Source organism: Eleginops maclovinus, chromosome 18 (genome assembly GCF_036324505.1).
Source record: "Eleginops maclovinus isolate JMC-PN-2008 ecotype Puerto Natales chromosome 18, JC_Emac_rtc_rv5, whole genome shotgun sequence".
Taxonomy (NCBI): domain Eukaryota; kingdom Metazoa; phylum Chordata; class Actinopteri; order Perciformes; family Eleginopidae; genus Eleginops; species Eleginops maclovinus.
In genome coordinates, this window is record NC_086366.1 from 9,797,671 (window position 1) to 9,823,048 (window position 25,378).

The following is a 25,378-nucleotide window of genomic DNA, read 5'->3' on the forward strand; positions in this document are numbered from 1 at the left end:
TAGAATATGCATTAATGTGTTCATCACTACAGGTAAAGGTGAAGCTAATCTAAGTACTTTATGTACTACAACTGGATTAGGTATATAATTGTATTGTACTAGTTTATTTATCATTTGTATTCATCTGAATCTGTAAAGTAACTACTACCCCAGGTACCCCAAAATCGCACCTAGGTATAGTACTTGATTGATGTACTTCATTAAACTACACCACTGAAGAAAACCAAAATGAATGTCTGTCGAACACACGGTCACTTCGTTGTTAGACTGTGGCGCCCTCTATTGTCAGAGAAGTTTCAGTGTAGAGCATTGCTTATTGTTCTCCGGTCTGTGTTGGTTACTTTATTATCTTAAAGGTTTTTTTTCAAAATGTGTTAACGACACTGCTCAGTTTAAGTCCCGGCCTGTGGTAAAGCCAACTGGGCTGAAGTGAGGAGAAACTTTAAGATTGAGTCATGTCTTTGGGACTTGTTCTCGGGGGATGAAAAGTCAAACTGAGCTCAGAGCAGTCAGTGGCGACGGAGGAGGAGTGAGGGGGGACGGAGCAGACACCGGCCGGTCTGTGGAAGCTGCACACCACGCACACACAGACAGACAGGCACATAGAGACAGAGCTACAGGTTGGACGAGTCACTACCTCGCAGCCACACCGAGGCTTTGGTGGAAAAGTTTCGGCAGCTGCTGAGCCCGTGAAGGCATCATGGTTGTGTCGATGCGGAGCTGGGTCGCCAACGAGGGAGGAAAACACTTGGTCCTGGTGGGGAAACCTTTGTCAGATGTTTTACATTTGGTTGGCTCCACTTGTGTCGTGATACGTTTTTTTGTAGCTGCTCAAGAGCCCTTGCAACACCTTTTATCTTATCTCAAGACAACTTGCAATATGTTTACACGAAGTTCCGTACCAACTTTCCCCCCGAGGAGGCATGAATTGACTGTCATTTTGTCAATGCCGTAAAGTGAGTTTATTGTCAGCCAATATGCTGTATCAATACAGCCTCCTCATACTTTTATATGCAAAGGATGTATTGTTTGTAGCATCCTGTTATGTTATTTTGCTTAAATGCTTGTTTAGGGACATCCCAGTAGAAAACATTGTGCTTGATTACTGTGTTGACAATGTCATCATGATAATGATGCTGTAGCTACATTAAACTGTACTTCCTGTGCTGTGTGTGTAGATGCTGTGGCTGGGAGCAAATACCTGGCTCTTCCTAAAGACCTTTCTGCTGTACTCCACTGGACAGCAGTATCACTACCTCTACAAGATGCTCGGGGTAAGAACTTAGACATTTACATTCTTCATAACCTTCTCCATTTATCATTTTCCTGCTGTGTCCGAACAGTTTTCTATAATGCCCTCAAAGTTTTTATTATTAATGAACTAACTAAAACAAGTATTCTTTTGATACCAACCTGTGAAGAAAGATGTTCTGTCTATAAAGAAAAGATGTTCTATCTATAAAGAAAAAATGTTCTATCTATATGTTTAACTCTTCCTTAACTGTTTGTATGTGAATTGCCTCAAACAATACTTCTTGGACTGTTAAATTGCAAAATGTACAAAAGTTTGCAATGAGAATATTAGGTTGGATGTAGTCTATTGTGTTATTTTATTACCTTAATACCAAAAGTCACTTGCTGGCCTGGCAAGCTTTACATTTTTTTTAAAATCAGATTTTATCGATCTGCCACCACTGTGTTCACATCTTCATATTGTCACTTGCAATCCCACACATCTCATCTGTAAGTGGTTATACCTGCAACAACATACAGACCCTTATGTACTAGTTCAATGATGTTGTTTTTATGGCAAACGTTGTGACATCAGTAACCTTATCTCTAAAACCTGTACTTTCCTTAGTGAGAAATGTAAATGTTTGCTGTATAAAAATAAATAGGTTAATCTCTATTTGCTGTCAAACATAGAACAAACTATTGAATATATCAATCATATATACATGCAGTAGTGAGTGAGTGATTTTGGACACATCTCTATTGTACGTTGGCTTTCCTTTTTTTGGGGGGACTTCTTAAAGCCACTAAACACCTGTGTTCCACCTACACAGGTGTTTTCACTAATGCTGGATTAGATTTCTACAAATGATGTGTTATTAACTTTGTCACAGTCATTCCAGTGAGCCAGCAGGGCCTATTCCACCTGCAGGGCCCTAGCCCACCTGCAGGGCCATCATTAATGTTATTAATATTTACCCTGAAACGACATGTCATAATGGCTGCTGTGAAAAAGGCCCCAAAATGGGTCATGCTACCCTTCTTAGTAACTTCCCAGATGACAACAATCAGACATTACAATTTCCATCAGTACAAGGACTAAATCTCTGTTTCTGAATAAACTTGCTGCCCCTGGCTTCTATTTATATCACAGCAGCAAGTTTTGTGATGGTTGGTTAACTGTCACATGCAGGTCTAATGAGCCTGAGTTGTGACTCTAAAACTCTGTGACGGCAATAAGCCTTGTGTGTGTGTGTGTGTGTGTGTGTGTGTGTGTTTGTGTGTGTGAGCCTGTGTGTGTCTCTGCTGGCTATAGCACTTATCCAATTGTGACACGAGCCTGGGCATAGTCTCGCACACACTCACATAGAATCAGGAATTACATTTTGATGCCTATTAATTCGTGAGCACTGGTGTAATTGTTGTCACAAGTTCAGGTTGGAGTGTGTGTGTGTGTGTGTGTGTGTGTGTGTGTGTGTGTGTGTGTGTGTGTGTGTGTGAATGCATGTGTGTGTGTTTTGTCTGTTATATGCATGTTTGCGCCAGTAAATGTTCCTTTTCTTTGGAGAAAATCACACAAAACCCACTGTCGTTACTGTCCAATCACCTTACACTTCCTAAGCCCTTCACCAATTAGAATTGGTGTTAGTTTATGTCAGTGTCAATATTAAAATGGGTTGAAAGAAAGGTGTCTGATTTGTTAGAATTTAGGGTTTAAATAGGATATGGCAGCGAGCAGCATGTGTGAGCTATTCATGCACTGCCTGTACAGTGGGAGGCACAGGGCAAGTGCGGGCACGCCACTGGCTTTGAATGAATGCCTTGCCAGAGGGCTTGAGTTTATACGTGTGTGTGTGTGTGTGTGTGTGTGTGTGTGTGTGTGTGTGTGTGTGTGTGTGTGTGTGCTGGTGTATCTGCGTGTGCGTCAATGCACTCACTTGAAAGATGACGTTTTTCAAAGCTTTAATGCTGCTGCAAGTAATTTAGATTTAACTTAAAAGGCATCTTATCTCTTTGACTTGTGTGTGTGTGTGTGTGTGTGTGTTGTTCTTGGTGTTGGGGATTTACAGACAGCAGGATATCAGATCTCCTTGCTTGTGGTTTTGCCTTCAGCTGCTTGTCTATGGGAAACTGTGTTGAGTGAGTGTGCGTGGGATAGTTTGAAAGGGTAAAGGTTTCAGACTTTTGAGTCCGCTAGTGTTAACCTTGCCGTGCTAAATGCAGATCCTGACTTTGGCCTGTTTGTGTGCTTCATTCTTACATTTCAGGATCTCTGTGGTATGCAGTTCACTTCCAAAGTTTATGCTTCAGTCCGCAGTTCAACAAATTGTTGTTCCTCACTTTATTTGATATTTTTTTGATCGGGCATCTCTCTTCTGTTCTTCTAAGAGGGACCTTGAAACAACACATTAATAAATCTTCTAAAATGTTGGAATACAGTTTCCCACACACCTCTTTATCTCTTTCTGTCAGATCTAAAGACTAACACACCTCATCTCTTACACTGCTTTTTTGAGTTTATTATGGATAATCTGAAGAGACGGCACCAACAGTGCTCAAAGAGGATGCCAAGAAAGTGTTCAAATGTGCTGAGTTTTGTAGACGCCAAAGAACATCCAGTGTTTCCGCATGAAAACTGCTTTGATTATTGAGCTGTAGCTAGAAAAGGTTTGAGAGTGTGAGAAAGAGCATATTAGGTGAGTAAGTACTGTCGGAAGAAGTTGTGAAGACAGAAAGACAGGAAGAAGGAATTCTGCAGAGGTTTTACTGTTTACACATGCAGCTAAACTGATCTTTCTAACAAAACTAAATACTTGTCTATTTGAAGTCAAAGCCTCAGCAAAGAGACGGCTTAAGGAGAACGATTATTAGCTCTCCACACTGAGAAGGACGAAGATGGTTTTGAAAAACCCTGTGTGGCGGGAAGTCATGCCTCAACCCCTCAATGCGAACATTGAATAGACCAAATCTGAATGGGAACTGCTCAAAAGTGTTTATCTTAATCCGCCAGGCCCTTATCGCTTTACATCTGCTGCCTCAGGCCCCTTTTCAGCAACCTTAGAATGTGTCTGTGTTTTCCAGCTAGGGCTGTGCATCAGCAGGGCGTCAGCGTCGGTGCTGAACCTGAACTGCAGCTTGGTGCTGCTGCCCATGTGTCGCTCCCTGCTCACCTTTGTCCGAGGAACACACGCGGTAAGGAAAAGACTGAGTTGAATGGCTGTAAAAAAAAAAGGGGAATGGGATTAAATGTTTTTTTGAGTTGGAAGAGACACCTGATTTTAGCCAATTGTCAATTTGAAAGTGTGCAGGATTTATGTGTTTAAAATCTGTTTTGGTGTTCCCGTGAGTGTTTTTAAATTACTTCTCATTTGCAAATGCGGTGTTTCCTATGAGGTATATCTGCAAGATTTTTTTGTTAAACTGCAAGAAAACATTATTTTATTGGTGAGTTATTGGTAAAGATACAACATAAATATAGGGAAGGAAGAGGATATATTGAGAGTTAAGTATATGTGTTATGTTTCCCTTGTTTCAATTAACACACACTTCCTATCTGGTTGACTACACACACTCATGCAGGTATCGAGCAGGGAAACTCGCAGACTGCTGGACAAGAGCAAGACCTTTCATGTGGCATGTGGAGTTGCCATCTGCATCTTCTCCGGTAAAAACTGTCACTTATCACCACAGCTTGTTCCTGTGAGTTTCCCGTCCCCTCATGACATCATGAGAGCTTCCAGCAGCTGTGTGTCCACTGGGTCTCGGCTTCACAGGCTTCTTCCTTTTATCCATTTTTTTTTTTTCCTGAGAGGCTTCGTATCTGTATGGAAACACATGACTCTTTCTCACGATAAAGCTCAGTCAGCACAAGCCATCTACATAGAACAATAGACTGTGTGCTTTTTCTTTTAGTGATCCTGTCCTCACAGTGTGCAACTTTTCTGCTCTGAAGATGTCTTGACTTATTGATTTAAATTTGACTTTTTATAATGGTTTTGTATTTACTTCCATAAAGTCATAGAGACCGATTAAGAAAACATGGTCAAAATTAAAGCAGCACATGCCAGGATTTCCTAACTCCCTACTTGGGGTCATATACAAGATCCACACATCTCAAAATGCAGCTCCAGAGCCACATCAGATAATAGAATTGTTTCTGAAGGCTGAGTGGTAATCATCACCACTCACTTTCTCTGCAGGTAATCCTGTCAGAAGGTCCAAACTAGTGAACATGTAAGGTTAGGGGTTGACCCATCTTGTCCCATTCCTTAATAACTTTATCAAGGAACACTCTCAGTCCCAGAGAGCAAGTGACTGTACACATTAAGAGAAACTCACTTTTTTTCAAACAACTTTCGAGGCTGCATGAGCTGCCGTGTTCAGAGAATTATTCTGCCTTCATGTTTACTGACATAAAGCAGATCCATAGAAATGTTCTTCACTTTGGTATCATCAGTAAGTCTCATTTCCTCTTATACTCCTCAACTCACCAACTCAACTTGAACACACCCAGAGACAGAAACACGCACGCACGCACGCACGCACGCACGCACGCACGCACGCACGCACGCACGCACGCACGCACGCACGCACATGCTTCCCTTCAGGCAAAGCTCTCATGTTCTAATAGCTGAGTTCCAAAGTGTTGAGACAGCAAATGACAATGAAGACAGAGAGACAGCAGGGATGGGAGAGAAACACACATAGAGAGAAGAAAGAGAGGGGGGGTGTGGGTGAGAGAGGATGTGAGTGAGAAAAAAAAGGACCCTTGTGTCTCATGATTACGCCCTCTAATTCCATCAGCTGTCGAATGGCTGCATGTTTAGCCTATGATGTCAGGGAGGTGTGTGTGTGTGTGTGTGTTTGTGTGTGTGTGTGTGTGTGTGTGTGTGTGTGTGTGTGTGTGTGTGTGTGTGTGTGTGTGTGTGTGTGTGTGTGTGTGAGAGAGAGAGTGTGTGTGTGTGTGTGTGTGTGTGTGTGTGTGTGTGTGTGTGTGTGTGTGTGTGTGTGTGTGTGTGTGTGTGTGTGTGTGTGTGTGTGTGTGTGTGTGTGTGTGTGTGTGTGTGTGTGTGTGTGTCTGGTGTGTTTCAGTGAGTCAGGGATATTTTGCTGACTTTCTGCTGAATATACAAAGAGATGTTTGTACGAGTGTCTCCGCTTGCAGATCATTTTGACCTTTATAATTAAGACTCTGTGCATGTGTGTGTGTGTGTGTTACTTTGGTGTGGGTGTGAGTGTTTAAAGCAGAGAAGCTGTCTCATATTTGTGCTGTTATCTGTGCCCCAAAATTGTTTCAAATCAGTACTGTGTATCTCTTTCTCTTCTCCTGTAGTTGTACATGTGTCTGCCCATCTGGCGAACATTGTCAACTTCAGTGTGAGCTACTCAGAGGATTTCCCTGCTCTCAACTTGGCTCGCTACAGAGGAGAGGTGAGACACAAACACACACACATTGTCCTTTTTACTTCTAATGCCCCTTATTGATTTGATGCATTCCTTGTCCAGAACTCTGGAAAATCTCCTTAAAGGCATTTATAGTGTTTCACTAAGTTGCACACACCAAGAGTGACGAAAGTAGTTGTTTGAAGGATTAAAAAAGGGGGAAGTACTATTCCTTTACCCCACCTCTGCACACCTCATCAGTTTTTTATGTATCCTTCCCAGGACCCCAAGCTGATCATTATGACCACAAGTAAGAAAAACTGCTCTTTATTTTACAGTGTTTCATTCTGACCAGAGGTGTGTGTGTGTGTCTGATGTTTATGCTGGTAAAAGTCAAACTAAAAACAATATAAGGGTGTAAACATGTTGCAGATTAGAGTGGCTTTTATTTCAGGAAGAAATAAGGAAATCATGCTGCATTCAGTCTCTGTATTTTTGCTGTTTCATTGGGTAAAATGATTCCATATGAAGAACAAGATTGCTTGCCTGCTATTAAATGCGTATCACGTTACTGTGTCCTATTTTAATTGGCTAATTTTCTTCAGTCCCAGGAGTCACGGGCCTCCTGTTGGTTCTCATCCTCTTCCTGATGTTTACTTCATCTTCCTACTGCGTACGGTAGGTCAGCCAGACCCCCATAAATATGAAAGGTTTCAGAAACCTAGAATATTGGTTTTAATGTATCAATGTCTGTGAGCTTTGCATGTGTGAGAGAAACCCTTTTTTGACTGGTTTGCTGTGTTTTTCATTGAAATGAATGGAAGCCTGGTATCTAGTTCTTAGTCTTAGTACAGTTATTTTGTGTTTGTAATTATGTATCTCTGTGGCTATGTATCTCTTTGTGTGGTTTCTGTTTCCTTTTTGTTTCTGCCTGAGTTCATCTTGCGTGTCAGGTCATAGAGAAATGCAAGATGGAAACCATAAGGAGACATGCTAACAGACCTCTGTTACAGATGAAATCCTCACTAAGTGTTCCACTCATGGCTCTGTCATTACTCGGGTCATAGTGGGTCACCCATTCTGCACGTGTGCATGTGTGTGTGTGTGTGTGTGTGTGTGTGTGTGTGTGTGTGTGTGTGTGTGTGTGTGTGTGTGTGTGTGTGTGTGTGTGTGTGTGTGTGTGTGTGTGTGTGTGTGTGTGTGTGTGTGTGTGTGTGTGTGTGTGTGTGTGTGTGTGTGTGTGTGTGTGTGTGTGTGTGTGTGTGTGTGTGTGTGTGTAGGCTGTCCTTACTTTCTTCAGTAATTGAACAGAGGATAAGAGGCTTTTCCAGACCACTTAAAGCTTAAGATAAGAGCTTGGGGAAGTGACTGGAGTGCTTGAATAAAGGTAGGGAAGGAATACCTGCATAATGACTCACAATGATCCACTACCAGGCATTAATGCCCTATACTAAATATGACTAACTAATAACCTTATTTGATCAAGATAACCTGAACATTATTGTTATTCGTGGCTGTCAAAAACACTGAAAACTGTTAAAAAAAAAAAAGCAAACAATGTGGCTTTAATTCGGATGGATGATAATATTAAAAGTATTTAAATATGAGCCAGCCATTACATTTGTTGTCATTGTGTGAACGCTGGACACAAGAGAAACACTTTAAATCGTGTTTGTTCAGCTTTAATGCAGTGAGGATGCAGTTTGTGAGCTCTGCTTGGAAAGGGCATCTTGAAAGTTATTTTCGCCTCTTTTCTCGGTGCCGTGGGGCAAATGTGTCTCTAAAATGTTAAGTTATCTAAAATTGACCGTGTTTTGATTTGGTTGTGCATAAAAACTTCTAAAAATGCCGAAGGGCCAAACACTGAAGCCAGGCCAGGACGCCGCGGACTCGCCTGAGGAGGTCATGGCCGGTGGATGCACAGACAATCATGGCCGCCTTAAAACGGACTGAGCAGTGTGTGCTAACTAAGATCGACTCAACTGTGACGGCGGCTGCAGGTGAATTGCACACAAAAATAGACAACTTGTCGAGGGACTTAAGATCAGAAATCTTCAATGTATGCACAGAGTTTACTAAGGTTATTGAAGATGTCAGGAAGGAGAACGCTAATGGGGCTAATTGCTATGCAACCCGGGTGGTGGAACTCGAGGCTAAAGGTACTAAGCTGTCCTCACAAGTAAACATGTTGGTGGACAAAGATTTAAAGTCCCGATAACGCAGGGATAACGGCAGGCTAGTCGGTGTGGTTGGGAATATTCAACCGGAGAAAGCCATAGCTCTACTGCTGCAGGATGCCCTGAGCCTGGGCTACACACCGACGTTTGACCGTGCACATAGGAGCTTACAGCCGAAACCAGCTGATGGGGACGCCCCGAGGCCGATCATCATTACATTCCACTACTTTCAGGAAAAGGCAGATGTTCTTTGAAAAGCCATGGGAGCTGGGCCCATCTTCCACAACGGCAAGCATTTTCACATCTACCCGGACTACACGCTCTCGGTGAGGAAAAGGAGGGCAGCCTTAACTGAGGTCCGGGGGCTGATGCGCAGATGCCCTGGTGTGAAGTATGGTATCGTGTATCCAGCCACACTTAAAATCACAACCTCAGCTGGTGAGCAAAAGTCATTTGAAGACCCAATCAGGGCAAAGCACTACATTGAGACGGATTTGCACCCGCGGGGCACTGAGGGAGAGTGATAACCAACATTAGGGCCATAACAGGTACGGACGGAGTTGCATGATAATGTCGCAGCCGGTCTGAATAATGTTTGACTGTTAATTACACTACAGTTGGTTGCGTTTTATATGTAGACTATGGACAATGATGAGTCTCGATTGCAACTATTTTGGGACAGGGAAATTACAACAAATGCAGATTTTCTTAAGTTATAGCTGTTTGTGTTTCCCAACTGTAAGTGTTTAACTTTAAGGCTGTTTTAGCCTTTGACCAAATAAGTGCAGCAATGACGGTGCTTGGAGAAGGGTCCTGTTTAATTAAATTTCATCTTGTTCTGCCCTTGCACAGTTCAGTTGAGAGTTTAGGTTAGTCTTGACGTGTTATATGCCTAGGAGTAGGATGACTGTTTGTAGGGCAGTCTCAGATCTTAAGAAGACCAGCCCAGGGATCCAGGATAAGAGTTTATCTTTTGTTACTTTTTTAGTTGTTGTCTGTTTTCAGATACTTTTTTTGTTTGTTTTCCTTTTCGTTCATGTCTTAACCCAAGCATGCACATATGTGTTCAGAATTTGCCAGCTTTCATGTCCAGACCATATATTCAATGGCAGAGTTATGGCTCTTGATGCTGTAGATAAACAACAAGGTGCAATTTCTTTCATCAGCTGGAATGTCAAAGGCCTAAATAAAATGGTGAAACGGAGTAAAATATTTGCCCATTTAAAATCTTTGAAGCCTGATGTGATGTTTCTGCAGGAAACACATCTGAATATTAACTCCCAAAAGAGGCTGAGATGCAGTTGTATTGGGCAAGTGTATCATTCGTGTTTTGATTACAAAGCCAGGGGCACAGCACTTATAATTAGAAAGGGGATACCTTTTGAACTCTCTGAAATAATATCTGATCCCAACGGTAGATATATTGCTGCAGTTGGCAGGCTGTTAATACTCCTTTAATATTGGCTAATAACTATGGACCGAATTGGGATGACTCACAGTTTTTCATAAACTTCTTTTCAGCTCGACAGATCCAAGCCTAGACCTAATAGTACCCTGTCAGCATCTGCGATAGCCATACATTTCTTCCTGCGCTCCTGTGGCCTATCAGATCCGTGGCGGGCAAAACATCTTAATACTAAACCATTTTCATTTTTCTCCCCTGTCCACCATAGCTATTCCAGGATTGATTATTTCATTGTAGATGACCAATTACTTCCTTTAATCCCCAGGAGCCAGTACCACAGCATTGTGTTATCAGACCATGGTCCAGTACAAATGGATATGATGTTTCCTGGTAATATAGCACCCCAGCGCACCTGGCGTCTAGACCCCATTTGCTTTCATATGAACACTTTGAAACTTACCTCAGTGACCAGATTGACTTTCACCAACAATATTTCGAGGAGTATTCTATGGGAATCCCTAAAAGCATACATCAGGGGACAAGCTATTTCATACACTGCATACAAAAACAATGAGCGATCTAAGCGACTTAAGGAATTGACACACAACATTGCAGATGCTGATAGACGGTATGCTCTCTTGCCCACGGGAGATCTCTTTAAAGAAAAAGTACTGCTTCAATCTGAATTTAATACACTTTTGACATGGAGAGATGAAACAAATATTTTCAAAACTAAACAGGTTTACTATGAACATGGGGACAGGGCAGGGAGACTCCTTGCACTTCAGCTCAAGCAGCAGCTGGCTGCACAGATGATTCCACGATTCTCAAATAATTAATGACCAGTTTAAGCAGTACTACTGTATTATCATATCAATCAGAGGTAGACATTAATTTGTCTGAAATTCAGTCATTTCTCGATTCCTTACATGTCCCAAGACTTTCACCAGACTCTCAGTACTCCTTAGAAAAGCCATTAACGGTTGGAGAAACAGAAAACGCAATAAGACTGTCTCGTACAGCGAAGGCACCAGGCCGGGATTGGTTTCCCATCGAGTTTTATAAGGAATACTCCTCGAAAATTGTGCCTGTTTTGAAATCGTTATATGACGAATTTCTGGCTAATGGCAAATTGCCACCAACACTCTCTCAAGCGACAATTTCAGTGATATTGAAAAAAGGCAAGGATCCCTTAAAGTGTAGTTCCTATAGGCCAATCAGCCTTCTTTGTTGCAACTATACAAGAAGGCTGAAAACCAAACAGGTTTCATTCCTGGGCAACAGTCGTTTTTTAATGTACAGCGTTTGTTTAATTAGTTATTGTCCCCTAAATCCACAGTGCAGCCTGAAATTATCGTTAGCCTTGATGCTGAAAAGGCGTTTGATAGGATTGAGTGGAACTATCTAGCCTTGGAAAAATTTGGACTGGGACCTGTTTTCTGTAAATGGATTAAGACAATATATTCAGCAGCTACAGCCGCTGTTAAAACGAACAGTCTTATTTCTTATTATTTTAAGCTTTATAGGAACAAGGCAGGGATGCTGTCTGTCACCCTATTTATTTGACATTGCAATTGAGCCTTTAGTGATTGCTATCAGATCGGCCAATAGGATTAAGATCGTTTCCAGAAGCAACATAGTACATAAAACATCTCTATATGCAGATGACCTGCTTTTACAAATATCAGACCCAATAGAAAGCATGCCATATCTTCTCTCCTTACTGCAGAGATTTGGGAGCATTTCAGGGTACAAAATTAATTTGTCAAAATCTCTGCTGTTTCCTCTCAATGACTTGGCAAGGCAGGAGAATTATGGTCATCTGCCCTTTAGGATTGAAAATGAAAAATGTACTTACTTAGGTATTGAGATAGCAGGCTAAGTTAAGACAATTTTTAAGTGCAATTACAAATCTATCTTGGAACATACCAAGAAAGATCGAGATAGGTGGTCAAAGCTACCTGTCACACTAGCAGGGCGGATAAATGCTGTTAAAATGACAATATTGCCCAGATCTTTGTTTGAAATGATTCAGATTTTTCTCAAACTATTGTTTTAACTCAAACGTAGTCGTCCAAACCTCAATTAAGATCTGGGGTCAATTTAGAAAACATGAATCTGAAAGGCATACCGTTTTTCACCAATAATGTCTAATCACCCTTTTACACCATCCCGTTTGGACATGGCATTTGTTAATAAAGGGGCTGTGTACAAAATATATACATTTATTCTGAATAACTGCCCTCCCACATGGGATAAAACTAAAGAAGCATGGGAAGGGGATATTGGAGATTGTATTTCAGAGGAAGCCTGGGAAAACATTATTTCATGTATACACACCTCTGTGTATTAGACATGGATTAATACAATTTAAGGTAGTACACCGACTACACTAATCCAACGACCGACTAGCTAATATTTTTGCCAGTGTCGTTTGGGGGGGGGTCTACAACTGTCTGGCATCAATGTTCGAAATAATGTGTTGAAAAACTGGAAAATAAAGTTGTTAAAAAAAAAGAAAACCACTGGATTATGAAGCAATGATCACCCAACACTTTCATTTAGTTTTATATTGAACTAGGCTGCCCAGCTGTGTGATGTCCTTTTTACAGAAACAGGGTATACTATAAGAAAACAAACATGAAAGAAGTTCCAGTAACAGAGGATGAGTACAGGGTTTGATGCTCATTGTTTGCAGTATTTATGGGGGGGTCGTTGTGTGTAATGACCCCTTTAATATTGACCTCTGATGTCCTGCTTACTCAGGCTCTGTGCTGCGAGTCTGTGCGTCTGCTCCTGAACAAACTCTGACCTCGCTTTCTTCTTTTGTTGTCTTGGCTCTTTTTGTTCTCTGGTTTCCTTGTATCATATTACAATGTTATAATTCCTCATTTAAATCTACTTTTCATCATTATAGCTCTTTTGAACATCCTTAGTGTAAGAAGAGTTCCTTAAATCCTATATGTTGCTTCTTTTTCAGGTTGTCCAACTATGAGATCTTCTGGTACACACACAACCTCTTCATTGTGTTCTACATCATCCTCATGGTGCACATGGTCGGGTAGGTCTAAGCATTAAATCTACGTGTGTGTGTTTGCTTGTGTGGGTTTCTCTGTCTGAATGAGTCGGCATGTTTTTTCTGCACAATTTGTGTCTCTCCCAACCACTTCTTCCAGAAAACAAGATAAGAGTTAGCTTCAAATGTGTCAGCAAATATTGGTGACGCCCACTGGCAGCTGGAGACATCTCTATTAGCTCAAGCTACTTTTGACTCTCTACTAAAATAAATCATGCAGTGTTTACTGAATCACTCATTAAATAAAAAGTCTTGTTATAGACTTATTTATCAGGCTAATATAATGTCACTTACTCAAGACCTTTTTTTATTTTTAATCCATTTTCTGAGCATTTTTAATGGAAAATCGTGTATCTTGTATGTGCTTGTACATTTGTTGTGTTATATGTGGTGTGATTGAGATTTAATAAATAACAGCGTATTGATATACCTTCTAACCAGTGTAATGTCAAATAGCAGTATCTGTTTTTAATGTTTGATACTTATTTTTCCTCTCACTTCACATTTGTGGTCCTACGCTGGACACACAAAAACATACAAACACAATCACACCTAATGTACAGGCAACCCTTTTTACTAAAATCCCCATCTAACATCTCCATTCTTGTCTTTTCCATCAGAGGCGCTCTGAAGTATCAGACCAACTTAGAGGCCCACCCTCCTGGCTGCCTCGGAACCAATCAGAGCAGCACGGAGCAGCAGCGTGAGGAGCTGGAGGCGGGTGAGGACGAAGAGAGAAGATGCGGAGAGGAGGCTCACTTCCAGCCGCACTACCCTCAGGTGTGTGTGTGTGTTTGTGTGGGTGTGTTGTACACATGTGTTGAGTATTTGGGAGGTGTAGGAGGCACTTTATTAGAGGTGCAGTGCTGTAAGGGAGGGGCAAGCATCCTCCTCCGACATCAAGGCCTGTGTTTGTGCGCGTTTCTTCCTGCGTGTGTGATTACGTGTTTGCACATGGTCGTTAAGCAGCGAGCTAGTTCCACAGAATCCCCCTTAAAACCCATTATGCTTTGCAGGTTTTTACTGGAGTTGTGAGCAATTAGTCTGCTGACGGTAACTGCAAACAAAAATAAGCAGAAACACAGGTAGAAAGATGGAGAGATTTCAAATGTGTTCTCACAAATAAACTCTCTTGAGTCTGATTCAGAGCTTTGTTGTGTTAGGAGAATTAGCCTTGATTAAAGGCAACTAATACAACATAGGATTCCCAGAGTTTCCTGTGTCAGAGCTAACGCTGCAGTCTTTTTATACCACACAGATCGAAATTATGAGCAGCCTTGAGGGGGAAAACATCATAACAGTTTACTTCCTGTTGTAATTTTTAGTAGGAATTTCAGACAACTTTGATCAATTGGCAAAAGGAACAACAGATCTGTGGCCAAACAGCTGTAGAAAGTGACATCTTTTTCAAATGCAAGATGAACACAGATGCTACTGACCTAACTAATGTAAACAGACTAATCATACATTGTCTATTTGCATCTGTTTTAAAAAATGTAACACAATAAACCTAGCTAGTTCGTCCATCATTTTGATATAGCTGGTGTGACAATAGGGCAAGCAACAGGGAAAACCATCTTGGATGCTTGAATGCTGTGATGATCGTTAGAAGTTTAACCTTCTTAAAAATCACAAATTGTCATAAAATCTATGATATGCTTTACAAAATGTAACAAAATTGTTATATTTTTTCCACTCCTGATTTATTAGAAGAGCAAGAGTTCATCTTTACTTCAGAGGGTATGATATGACATGAAGGCTGTGAATGAAAATGTACACCTATCAATGCAAACCTCTCTGCAGGGCTATGCAGAGAAAAGCTTTTTAGGTAACCAATTCTCATTTCAATTCTCATTTTGTGGAGCCATGCCTGTAAAACCACATTTCCCAATGTAACGTCAATGTGAAACCCGAAATAACTGTATGAATTAAGCACCCTTCAGCATTAAATGAAATCAACAGTTTGTTTTTGTATTGATGGCCATCTCTCTTCTTTTGAACTGCTTCCTTTAGTGTGTTCGATGAATAAATGTTCATAAAATGATCTAGAAAAGTCCGTTTTTTTCTTTGTGTGTTTTTAGACATGGCTTTGGGTGTCCGGTCCTCTCTGTCTGTACTGTGCCGAGCGTTTCTACCGCTACATCCGGAGCAGCGACCCTGTTACCATAGTGACAGTCATCAGGCACCCCTGTGATGTCATTGAGTTGCGCATGCTGAAGAAACACTTTAAAGCTCGACCCGGACAGGTGAGAAGACACTACAGCATTATCTCCTCAATTTTTCACTACTTTGCTATCGATTTTGTCATATGATGCTTTTTGAAGAATTCCTCTGCTGTGTGTTTCCTAAATTAAAGTTTCATCTGACTTTTTCTCCTGCATTTCAACCCTTTGATTGCTCTTCACATGCCCCCTCTCTAATCCTCTCTGTCTCTGTTGTCCTGCTGTCTCTCCTTCTCCTCCGTCTCTTTCTCAGTATATTGTTCTTAACTGTCCAGGTGTCTCTTCATTTGAGAACCATCCCTTCACACTCACAACGGTAAGACTTTTTGCATTCCTCACTCATGACACAATGCACACACACACACACACACACACACACACACACACACACACACACACACACACACACACACACACACACACACACACACACACACACACACACACACACACACACACACACACACACACACACACACACACACACACACACTTGTTTTTACAGTTTCTAAAACTTTCTTCCCCCTGGCAAAGAACATGCAGTTCTTTGTCTATCTACACATCCCGCCCTCCTCTGCTGCTGGCTGACACTTGAATGACAGCTGGGTCGTCCAGATATATATTCAGTTTCAGATTGTTTGTAAATGATTTCAGATTAAGTCCAGATTGTATGAGGCAAAAGCGGAAGACAAACAAACTTCTTGCTGTTTAGTCAGCATTCAGGAATTGACTCCAACTCACAAAGAGACACACACACACACACACACACACACACACACACACACACACACACACACACACACACACACACACACACACACACACACACACACACACATACATACACATTCACCAGTGTGTGCATGCCTATGCCTGGTGTGTTATGGAGCTCTGAGGAGCAGGGAAGCGAATCACACTGACAGAGAGCAGACAGACCCCTGAGGCTAGTAATGCGGCCTGCCAACAGGAAGTGTGTGTGTGGCTGTGTGTGTGTGTGTGTGTGTGTGTGTGTGTGTGTGTGTGCGCACATTGTAAAATGTAATGAAAAGAGTTCTCGCTATGTAGCGTGGTTGTGTGTGTGCATGTCTGTCTATGTGTTAGTTGCACATGTATGAGTCCTCTACTGCCTTCCAACAACCAGGAGTGTGTGTGTCTCTGTGTGTGTGTATTCTGTTGTGACTCACTGTCTGCTCTCTCTCTTAACTCCTTGCAGGTTCCCACAGAGAACAAGGACACTTTTGGCATTCATCTCCGAGTCGTGGGAGACTGGACTGGTGGGTAGACACACACACACACACACACACACACACACACACACACACACACACACACACACACACACACACACACACACACTAGTGCTTACATGTGCAAAAACGCACAGATAAAAGGACCGACAAATAGACACACGCAAAAAAATGTTGTTGCCTATCAGAGTCGAGAGGATGGAAGTCTCTTTGTTTTGTCCCTTCTCTCTGGGGAAGCATTCCAAAAACCTACATTTTACGTGTGTGACTTTGCCTCTGTGTCTCTTTCTCACTATGCATGGACACACAAATAAGAGTTATTAATAACTTAAGAGCTACGTGGTTTTCATCTAAAGGGCTGCAAATCTGTAGATCTTTATGAGGCACAAGCACTTCACAAACGTGTAAAGTTTGTCAGAGAAAAGGGAATAGTGATAAATTAGTGCCAGTGATAAAAATCCCTATCCTATCCTTCCTTTTTTCTTATGCATTAGCCCCATTGGTATACAGCAGACTTAAATGGCATTAACTTCTAGAAGAAGCCTTTGGGGGCCTGTGACATACTCGAGAACACATACACTTTTTTCTCTCTCTCTTGCTACTGTACAGATCCACACACACATGCTTCCAGAGCAGAGAAAGGGAAGCGGGTCTGTTTGTGTTGGCCCCTTAATCTGCTGTGACCACATGTTGTAAGAAACAATGGAAAGCTTACAGTGGGAATGTATAGACACCTCTAAATATGGCAATAACTGTACAGTAATGTTTGCATGATGATCTTGATGTCACCGTCCATTCTTAGAGAGGTAGATCAGTGGATGAAATAACAGGAAACTTAAAAACTCTCCTCTCCTCAGAGCGGTTCACACAGCTGTTACTTCCTGAACCAAGGATAGACTTGGAGATCCTTCCCATGGTGCAACAGAGGAGATACCCAAAGTATGTATGTGTGTGTGTGTGTGTGTGTGTGTGTGTGTGTGTGTGTGATTGACATGATTTCTCATGAAGGCACAGAATCATAGAGGGGTCAGAGGTTTTGACCTCCTGACCTCTGACCCCCCTGCTCTTCCTGCTCTGTGTTTGAGAGATGGAGAGGGAGATTAGTTTGTTTTGTGACAGTAAACCAGATTTAAATAAACCATCGAAACCACCTCACTGCATAAAGTCGGGCGAGGTGTACAGCAATGCCAATTAATGGTTAGAGAAGGTAGGGTTAATTTCCATTTATTGGTTTAGTTTAAATAATTGAATTGCATATTTTGTTAACATTCTACGGCCACTAAGACTTAAACACTTATTTCCATTTTGATCAGGATAAATACAATAAAAGCAATTCTGACTATTTAAGACGTCATGATGATTTATTTAAGTATCACAAATAGAGTATTTGGTAAAATTAATACAGGTTATATCACACTGAACTGCCTCAAAACATTTCTATATTATTTTCAAGCAAAAAGAAAAGTCAGACATATTGGGAAATATACAATTCCTCCAATATTGATACAAGTTTTATTTCTGTTAATGTTCAAACATGTTTAGTTTAACATAAAGGCTGGGTAAATGGTGGAAACTTTTAGCCCAGCTACAACCAAGCTAAACATTTGGCTGTCCTATAACTGCAACGCTGACTAACTAACATTTGAATTTGCTACACCATGTTAAGTCATGGATGTATAAAGAGAACTGGCTATTGCGTTGGAGAAGGGACCCCATTCTTTCCTAAGAAAATTGCTCAGTGGCGCAAGAAGCCAAAATGTCTCGAGTCTTGAGGGCAAATGTTTTTATTGATTTGATTTGATTTGATTTTTTTTTATGATCTGCTGATTTACAGACGTGTCTTTCCCAACGTAAGTCAATGGGAAAACGTTTTTATTGGCCCAATGACGTCACGGACTGACACGGAAATTGTAGTACCACTGCTTGGCCACTTCAAACAATTGCTGCAATGTAAGCTGCACTTCCTGGCCCCTTGGTTTTTGGTAATTCTCTGAAGAGTTTCTGACCACAGTACTTGTGATTATGTGACAGTAACACTGAGCCAAGCCTCACTTGGCGCAGTGGTGAGTGTTGGGGTGGGTAAAGGCTGCTCTAACATTACCAAGCTTTTTTTATTTGGCTCAGTTTTGAGTTTTGTGTCTGACTATATCTGAAGCTACTTTTTTTAAAGCAAAGAAATATTCTGGTTTGACTTTTCTTGGTGCGTTTATACAGTATCTATGTGTTTGTAATGTGTGTGAGAAAGATGTCAGTTTGCGTGTGTATGCTTTTGATATAGTAGTAGTAGTATTTGAGCAGCTGTTTTTTGGGGTGATGACCCTTAAACCTCAGTAACTCAAACAGTGTGTGTGTGTGTGTGTGTGTGTGTGTGTGTGTGTGTGTGTGTGTGTGTGTGTGTGTGTGTGTGTGTGTGTGTGTGTGTGTGTGTGTGTGTGTGTGTGTGTGTGTGTGTGTGTGTGTGTGTGTGTGTGTGTGTGTGTGTGTGTTTGTTTTTGTATGTGTGTGTGGGATTTCCAATGCAGGATGTTTGTCTGTTTATGTGTGTTTGATCCTGAGGGAAAAGTATATATTTATGTATGTATGTTTGTCCAGTTGCTTGTTTTAACTGTTTCCTGTGTTTTCTACACTGTATGTTCAGGCTCTTCGTGGACGGTCCCTTTGGAAGTCCATCAGAGGAAGTGTTTAACTACGACGTCAGTGTTTGTGTCGCGGGCGGAATAGGAGTCACGCCATTTGCCTGCGTGCTGCATGCTCTCCTGTGAGTTATGAAAAGTTATATTATACACTGACAAATGAGAAACAATTTAGGGAATTATTCATATCTTTCTTTCTTTCTTTCTTTCTTTCTTTCTTTCTTTCTTCCTGTCTTCTTTCTTTAGTGATGGATGGACAGGTTTCAGGTTGCAGAGGTTGTACTTTGTGTGGGTCTGCAGGGAGCTCCAGTCCTTCTACTGGTTTGCTGAGCTGCTGTGTGCCCTTCATCACAAGGTAGGGACAAAGTCAGCATGCTAAAGGATTATTTTGGAGTCTTTAAATGACAGCCCTAGGTCACAAGAGTCTCTTTTTTGACCCGAGTCACTTCCCCTTAAATATCTGTGCATGCCCCTGATTTAACCGTAAAAAAAAGCCAGTATGTAGAAAATGGTGCAGTCAAATCAAAGTACATACAAAGAAACACAAATGAAAATGAAATGCAGGACTTCTAAAATAGATGCTATGTCTCTGTTTGTCATTTAGCTTTGGCAGGAAAACCGACCGGACTACTTCAATCTGAAACTGTATGTCAGTCAGACAGACAACCTTCAGGTTGGTGTGACAAACACACACACACACACACACACACACACACACACACACACACACACACACACACACACACACACACACACACACACACACACACACACACACACACACACACACACACACACACACACACACACACTATAGTTTTATGTTTATTTTATCATTGCATTGACTTTTCACTCATTGATATTTTCATCGATATATTATATGCCAGTCAAAGCTAAACCACTAGAGGGCGGTATGTGACAGAGAGAGAAGCTACAAGGAATTCAAATCCTGTATGTAGGTTTAGGACTGTGTGTTTTGACTGTTCTCTCTCTGAATATTTATTGTGTCAGATTTAATCAGGGTGAGCACTTCAAATGCTTTTTTCAGATTCACATTCTCTTCGGCTTTTCTCACAGCTTAAAGACAATATTTATTCGGGACATCATGTTTACAGAAATGTTGACTCGCTTCAGTTTCTGTTAAAAGATGAAACAAGGCCACAAAATATACCTACAAAATCAATATTATTGTATTCATCAATTGTTTGGGCATATTTTTGATCATACTGTAAATAGCTGCTAATATTTCCTCTAGTGTTAAGATAAGATAGGACTCTATTGTTCCCGAAAGAAATGGTTTATGTTTTTGAAATCAAGCCAAACTATTGATAATACAACAAACATATCAGATATGTATGTATCAAATAGAAAAACCAACCCAGGATATGTTTAATGTTCTGTTACTGCCTTTAATTGATGACTTCCTATTTACTGGTCATGTGACATGAAGACAAAAACTCCTCGTTAGTATAGTGGTCAGTATCCCTGCCTGTCAGGAGACGGCAAGTCGTGTATAGGTGGAACTCAGTGACAGCCAATGAAAATGCAGCATTACATGGAAGCAGACACGACTCCCGGGTTGGGGCAAAGTTTGTGAAAGATAATGAATCAAGAATCAAGATGAATCAAGAATTGTGAACCCCAATGTGTTATAGTGACTGTTATTGTGTTAGTATTTATTTAATACCTTAAACAGAAAGTATTATTAACATTTAACTTATGGACCATGCAGTATGAATCATTCACTTTTGAGTCTTGTCGATACTAAATCAAGAAAATCTTTATTAAAAACAACAGAAACAGTAAATATTCAAAACAGATTATGTTATAAAAAATATAGTACACAATCAGAATCCCTTTATTGGTCCCACAGAGGGTAAATTTAAATGTGGTACAGCATCAACAGAGCCAAAGACAGCTTTACAAAAGACAATATGCATTTAAGAAATATGAAGATAAAGAAAAACACACAATTTACAAAATACACATCCTGTAGTGAGATATGGCAGCCAGGTAAATATTGACTGACCATGATTGGGGCGCAAGCTAAAATCTTGCCTAGGGCGGCACATTGGTCAGGGCCGGGCCTCGGTCCAGACATAAAGTAGAGTGTGCAGTCCGTCCTGTCTGTCGCTGACTGAGGGAGAGGGAGGGCCGAGAGAGCAAACAGCGCTTACTGGCAAAAGTCCGCCACAGCGTCACTCGCGGCCAAACATATATTACATCCGTAGTGGTTTAGCACTACCATGGAGAATGAATGGGAAACGGTTTAGGGACTTTTAGCTAAAGAATCCACGGGGGGCGGCACGGGAGACCGGGGTTCAATTACCCGACGGGGAGAGTTACACTTTTTTAAAACCACATTGCACCCCGACCAAGTTAACAGGAAGTCGTAACTCTTGTCTGTGATGAATCAGAGGCGTCAGCGGTAGCAGAGGCACTGTCCGTGAACTATGACAAACACTCAATGTAGTGTTTTTGTCCATGCACAAAATATGCATGAACGAATGATCTCACTCTGCACAGATATCCAGTTTTGTTCTTAGTTTGTGAGACAAGCTTCGGTAAAGGCAGGAAATCCGGTAACACTTCTGTGTGCTGCCTTAGAAGATCCTTATCTGTATCAGCGTAAACGGCTCACCACAAACAGGCAGTGACATGTTGCTCTGCCCAACCCTTGACACACACCCATGCACTGTGGAAATGGCCAGAGATATACGATATGTTTGTCAGTCTCTGACCCCAGACAGATCCAGCAGTCTAAAAAGTGGGTTCAAAGTTATCTATGATTGCAGATTAAAACAGCACTGTCAACACTGTCTCAGACATACATAAACACACAGCACATAAGCACTACAGTGCAACATACAGGAACTCAGATAAATCACATTTACCTGGTGGATTTAAGGCCATTATTTTAATCTGCATCAGCTCAATAATAAACTGTGACAAGGTTCAGTATATTAACTTTCTTGGTAGATGCAGAAACAACCCATGCAGCTCATTTCCATTTAATCCCACCTTGCCAGCATCTGAATTTGGCTCGGCTTTGTTGATAACTGCCCACAGCTGTTTGCACTACAGATAGCATTTACTGGCTCTTCAACTGGAGCAAAAAGGTTGCTGCAGTTTACAGCATAACAGGAGAAAGCATGAGTGGAGTGGAGGAACAGCGGGCCCGAGGAACATGGAGTACCCATTGTCCTGATTGGGATCTTTTAACCTATAAATGTCAAAAGGGATTTTCTTATAAAAAGTATCATTCATTTACTACTGAGTTGGTCAGATGTGTCTAGTAAAGGAAATATGAAGAATAACACGAAGGATTGCTTAAAATCTTAATTTAAAAAGCGATAATATCTAAGTGTGGTATCAGTTACTACAAAATGGCCAAAACCAATGAGTTGTTGCAGGATTGGAAAAAACGTAGATGTTATAACTGATTATTTATTTTCCAGAGCATGTCGGAGGAGAAGTACCGTCCACTCACCTCGAGGCTGCTGGTTGGTCGGCCCAGGTGGAAGTTACTGTTTGATGAGATCGGGAAAACCAACAAGCAGTGAGTAGATTCTGAATGTCCAGGGGTGAAGTTACTCTCCAGGATTATTACATCTAAACTCTTCGTCTCTGCCTGGATTACACAGTATTAATTGTGTCATATTGATTCAGCACAAGCACTTCTATAGTGGCAAACAGCTCTTGGTGACCTTATCTTAACAGATTTGATTTGTGTTAAAACACAAAACAAGGCCACAGAGACAAAAAGAACTATGTCTGTAATAATAATATCATTGATTTCATCCAAATTGTCTAGCATATTTTTGATCGTACTGTAAAAAAAAGCTTATATTTCCCCCAGAATAAATGACAAAATACCAAGATTAATTTAAAATGTAAGACATATATATTGGCCAAATAGAAATGCTAGTTCTGAGTGACAGTTTTGGGCCTTTAATTGATGTGACACATTATCAGAACTCCTCGTTAGTATAGTGGTCAGTATCCCCGCCTGTCACGCGGGAGACCGGGGTTCAATTCCCCGACGGGGAGAGTTACACTTTTTTAAAGAATGCTACACCCTGACTGCATCAACAGAAAGCCGTAACACCTGTCTGTGGTGAATCAGAGCCTGTCAGAGGTAGCAGGAAACTGTTGGTGAACTATGAGAAACACTTCATGCAATGTTTTTGTATCGGTGTATAATTCTTGCACCTGATTTGGAAAGGTTTGAGCTCTTACTCTGTACAGACACACAGCTTTATTGATCTTACTTTGTAAGAAAGGCTTTGGTAAAGGCAGGAAGTCAGAAAGGCAGTAACCTTTACACTCACAAGTTATAAGGAGGTTGTTAAACCTGTCTCTCTCTCTCTCTCTCCCTCTCTCTCTATCTCCCTCTATCTGTGGTTTCAGTAAGCGGGTTGGGGTTTTCTGTTGCGGACCAAAGGGCATCTCCAGGACTCTCCACAGACTGTGTAACTCATCCCGATCCTCTGGAACAACCTTTGAATTCAACAAGGAGTCCTTTAGCTGATCGAACGTCCAAGCTGGTTTTATGTTTCACTGAAAAACTTTGCCAATTGACATATGAAAGTGGACAAAAGAACTTGAACATTCACAGACTATATTGTTTTTCATATGCACCCCCCTAAGGTCACAAAAGACCCCATAAAAAAAAAAAATCTTAACAAACAGCCCTATCCACGACTGACAGTTAAAAGATTCAAGAAACAAGAAAAACAGAGGAGACCAGGCTGAAATTCCACAAACACAACAACATAATTATTAAGACGAGGGAATTCATCTTTCAGTGCACCAGGCAGAAACATCATGCAGGGATCAGCTATTTTAAAAAAATGTATCCTTTAAAAAACAGTTAATTAAAATGAACACAAAGGTGGAACCATGTCGGAAAATCAATTGTGAAATTAAGAACAAATTAAGTGTCACAACAAAGAACCGGTACCGACCAGGCGCTACCAACCAAAAAGTATCAGTGTGTCCCACTCACGGAAGCAGGATTTGTGGACGGCCTTCTGGGAAATGTTGCTTATCATCATCAGAATCTGCTGGGATTTGCTTTCAAGAGAGAGAAGGAGTGGACATGATGGACACCTGATTCAGTCTTTGGCCAGTTTATAATCTAATGTACACCCTCCCGCTTTGTGTTGGTGTTGTATTTGCACTGACAGCTCAACGAAGCACCCTTCTTTAAGGCGTAAGATATAAACACAGCAGCAACCTTCATATAAACTTCCATCTCTACAACAGAAACAGGAACTATTAAGTTTTGTAAAATTGTTTTGGTATAAAAGAGGCAACATCGAGAAGAATACGACTTCCAAGCTTTTGGTGGCATTCCTTTTTTAATGTAAGCAAGTTTAAAGGCTGCTTGTCTGACAGCTACAACGAAATGAACCCACTGTCTGTGATTAACTCCTTTCCACTCACCTCTGATATGTTTGGGATGGCACTTTATATAATGTGACTTCCATGTACACGCTAAAAGGAGTGGAAGTAAGGAGAGGGTGTAGCGGCACGATTGATATTGGGCCTTTGCTTTTACTTTAGTTGTTTGCTGTTCATATGTGTATCAAAATCTGTCTTTATACAAAGCAAACCTAAACTACACCTCAAGCCAGTATTCTTAGTTGTTTTTGTAATTATTTATATTGTATAAAGTTATTTTCTAATGTTATGAGAAAAACTTCTGCAGGGTTTTGGCAAAGTGTATGTCATTATTATTATTATCTTTTATACATATCTCCAGAAAGTCAAGTTACTCATACAAAGAAATGAGGAGAGTGGTGGTTTCTGCAAAGAATCAACCTCTTGATATTTCTGATGTGACTGAAACATAATCACTGAAATTGTGATAAACTACCATTTATTTAGCATTTCATATTTAAATATTTGAATGTTGAATTGTTTGTCTGTTTTTAGGATTGTTTCTATAGTTAAGAACAATGCAAAGCTTGAAATAAAGAGATGTTCTATTTATTATAT

At 40.9% G+C, this 25,378-nt stretch overlaps 1 protein-coding gene and 1 non-coding gene across 2 annotated transcripts; both read left to right on the forward strand.

Moving 5' to 3' along the window:
- The first annotated feature begins 604 nt into the window (after positions 1-604).
- On the forward strand, positions 605-25,372 carry LOC134879745 (NADPH oxidase 4). Its single transcript, XM_063906236.1, has 18 exons — positions 605-757; positions 1,179-1,274; positions 4,315-4,425; positions 4,813-4,897; positions 6,566-6,663; positions 6,898-6,925; positions 7,221-7,293; positions 13,178-13,258; positions 13,894-14,053; positions 15,355-15,519; positions 15,749-15,811; positions 16,709-16,769; positions 17,600-17,681; positions 19,381-19,500; positions 19,622-19,730; positions 19,980-20,048; positions 22,834-22,934; positions 23,786-25,372. Exons 1-18 carry the CDS (start codon positions 701-703, stop codon positions 23,904-23,906), a joined length of 1,680 nt encoding a protein of 559 aa, XP_063762306.1. The 5' UTR covers positions 605-700; the 3' UTR covers positions 23,907-25,372.
- On the forward strand, positions 23,354-23,425 carry trnad-guc (transfer RNA aspartic acid (anticodon GUC)). Its single transcript has one exon. It is a non-coding gene; the product is annotated as a tRNA-Asp (tRNA).
- Positions 25,373-25,378: the final 6 nt, after the last annotated feature.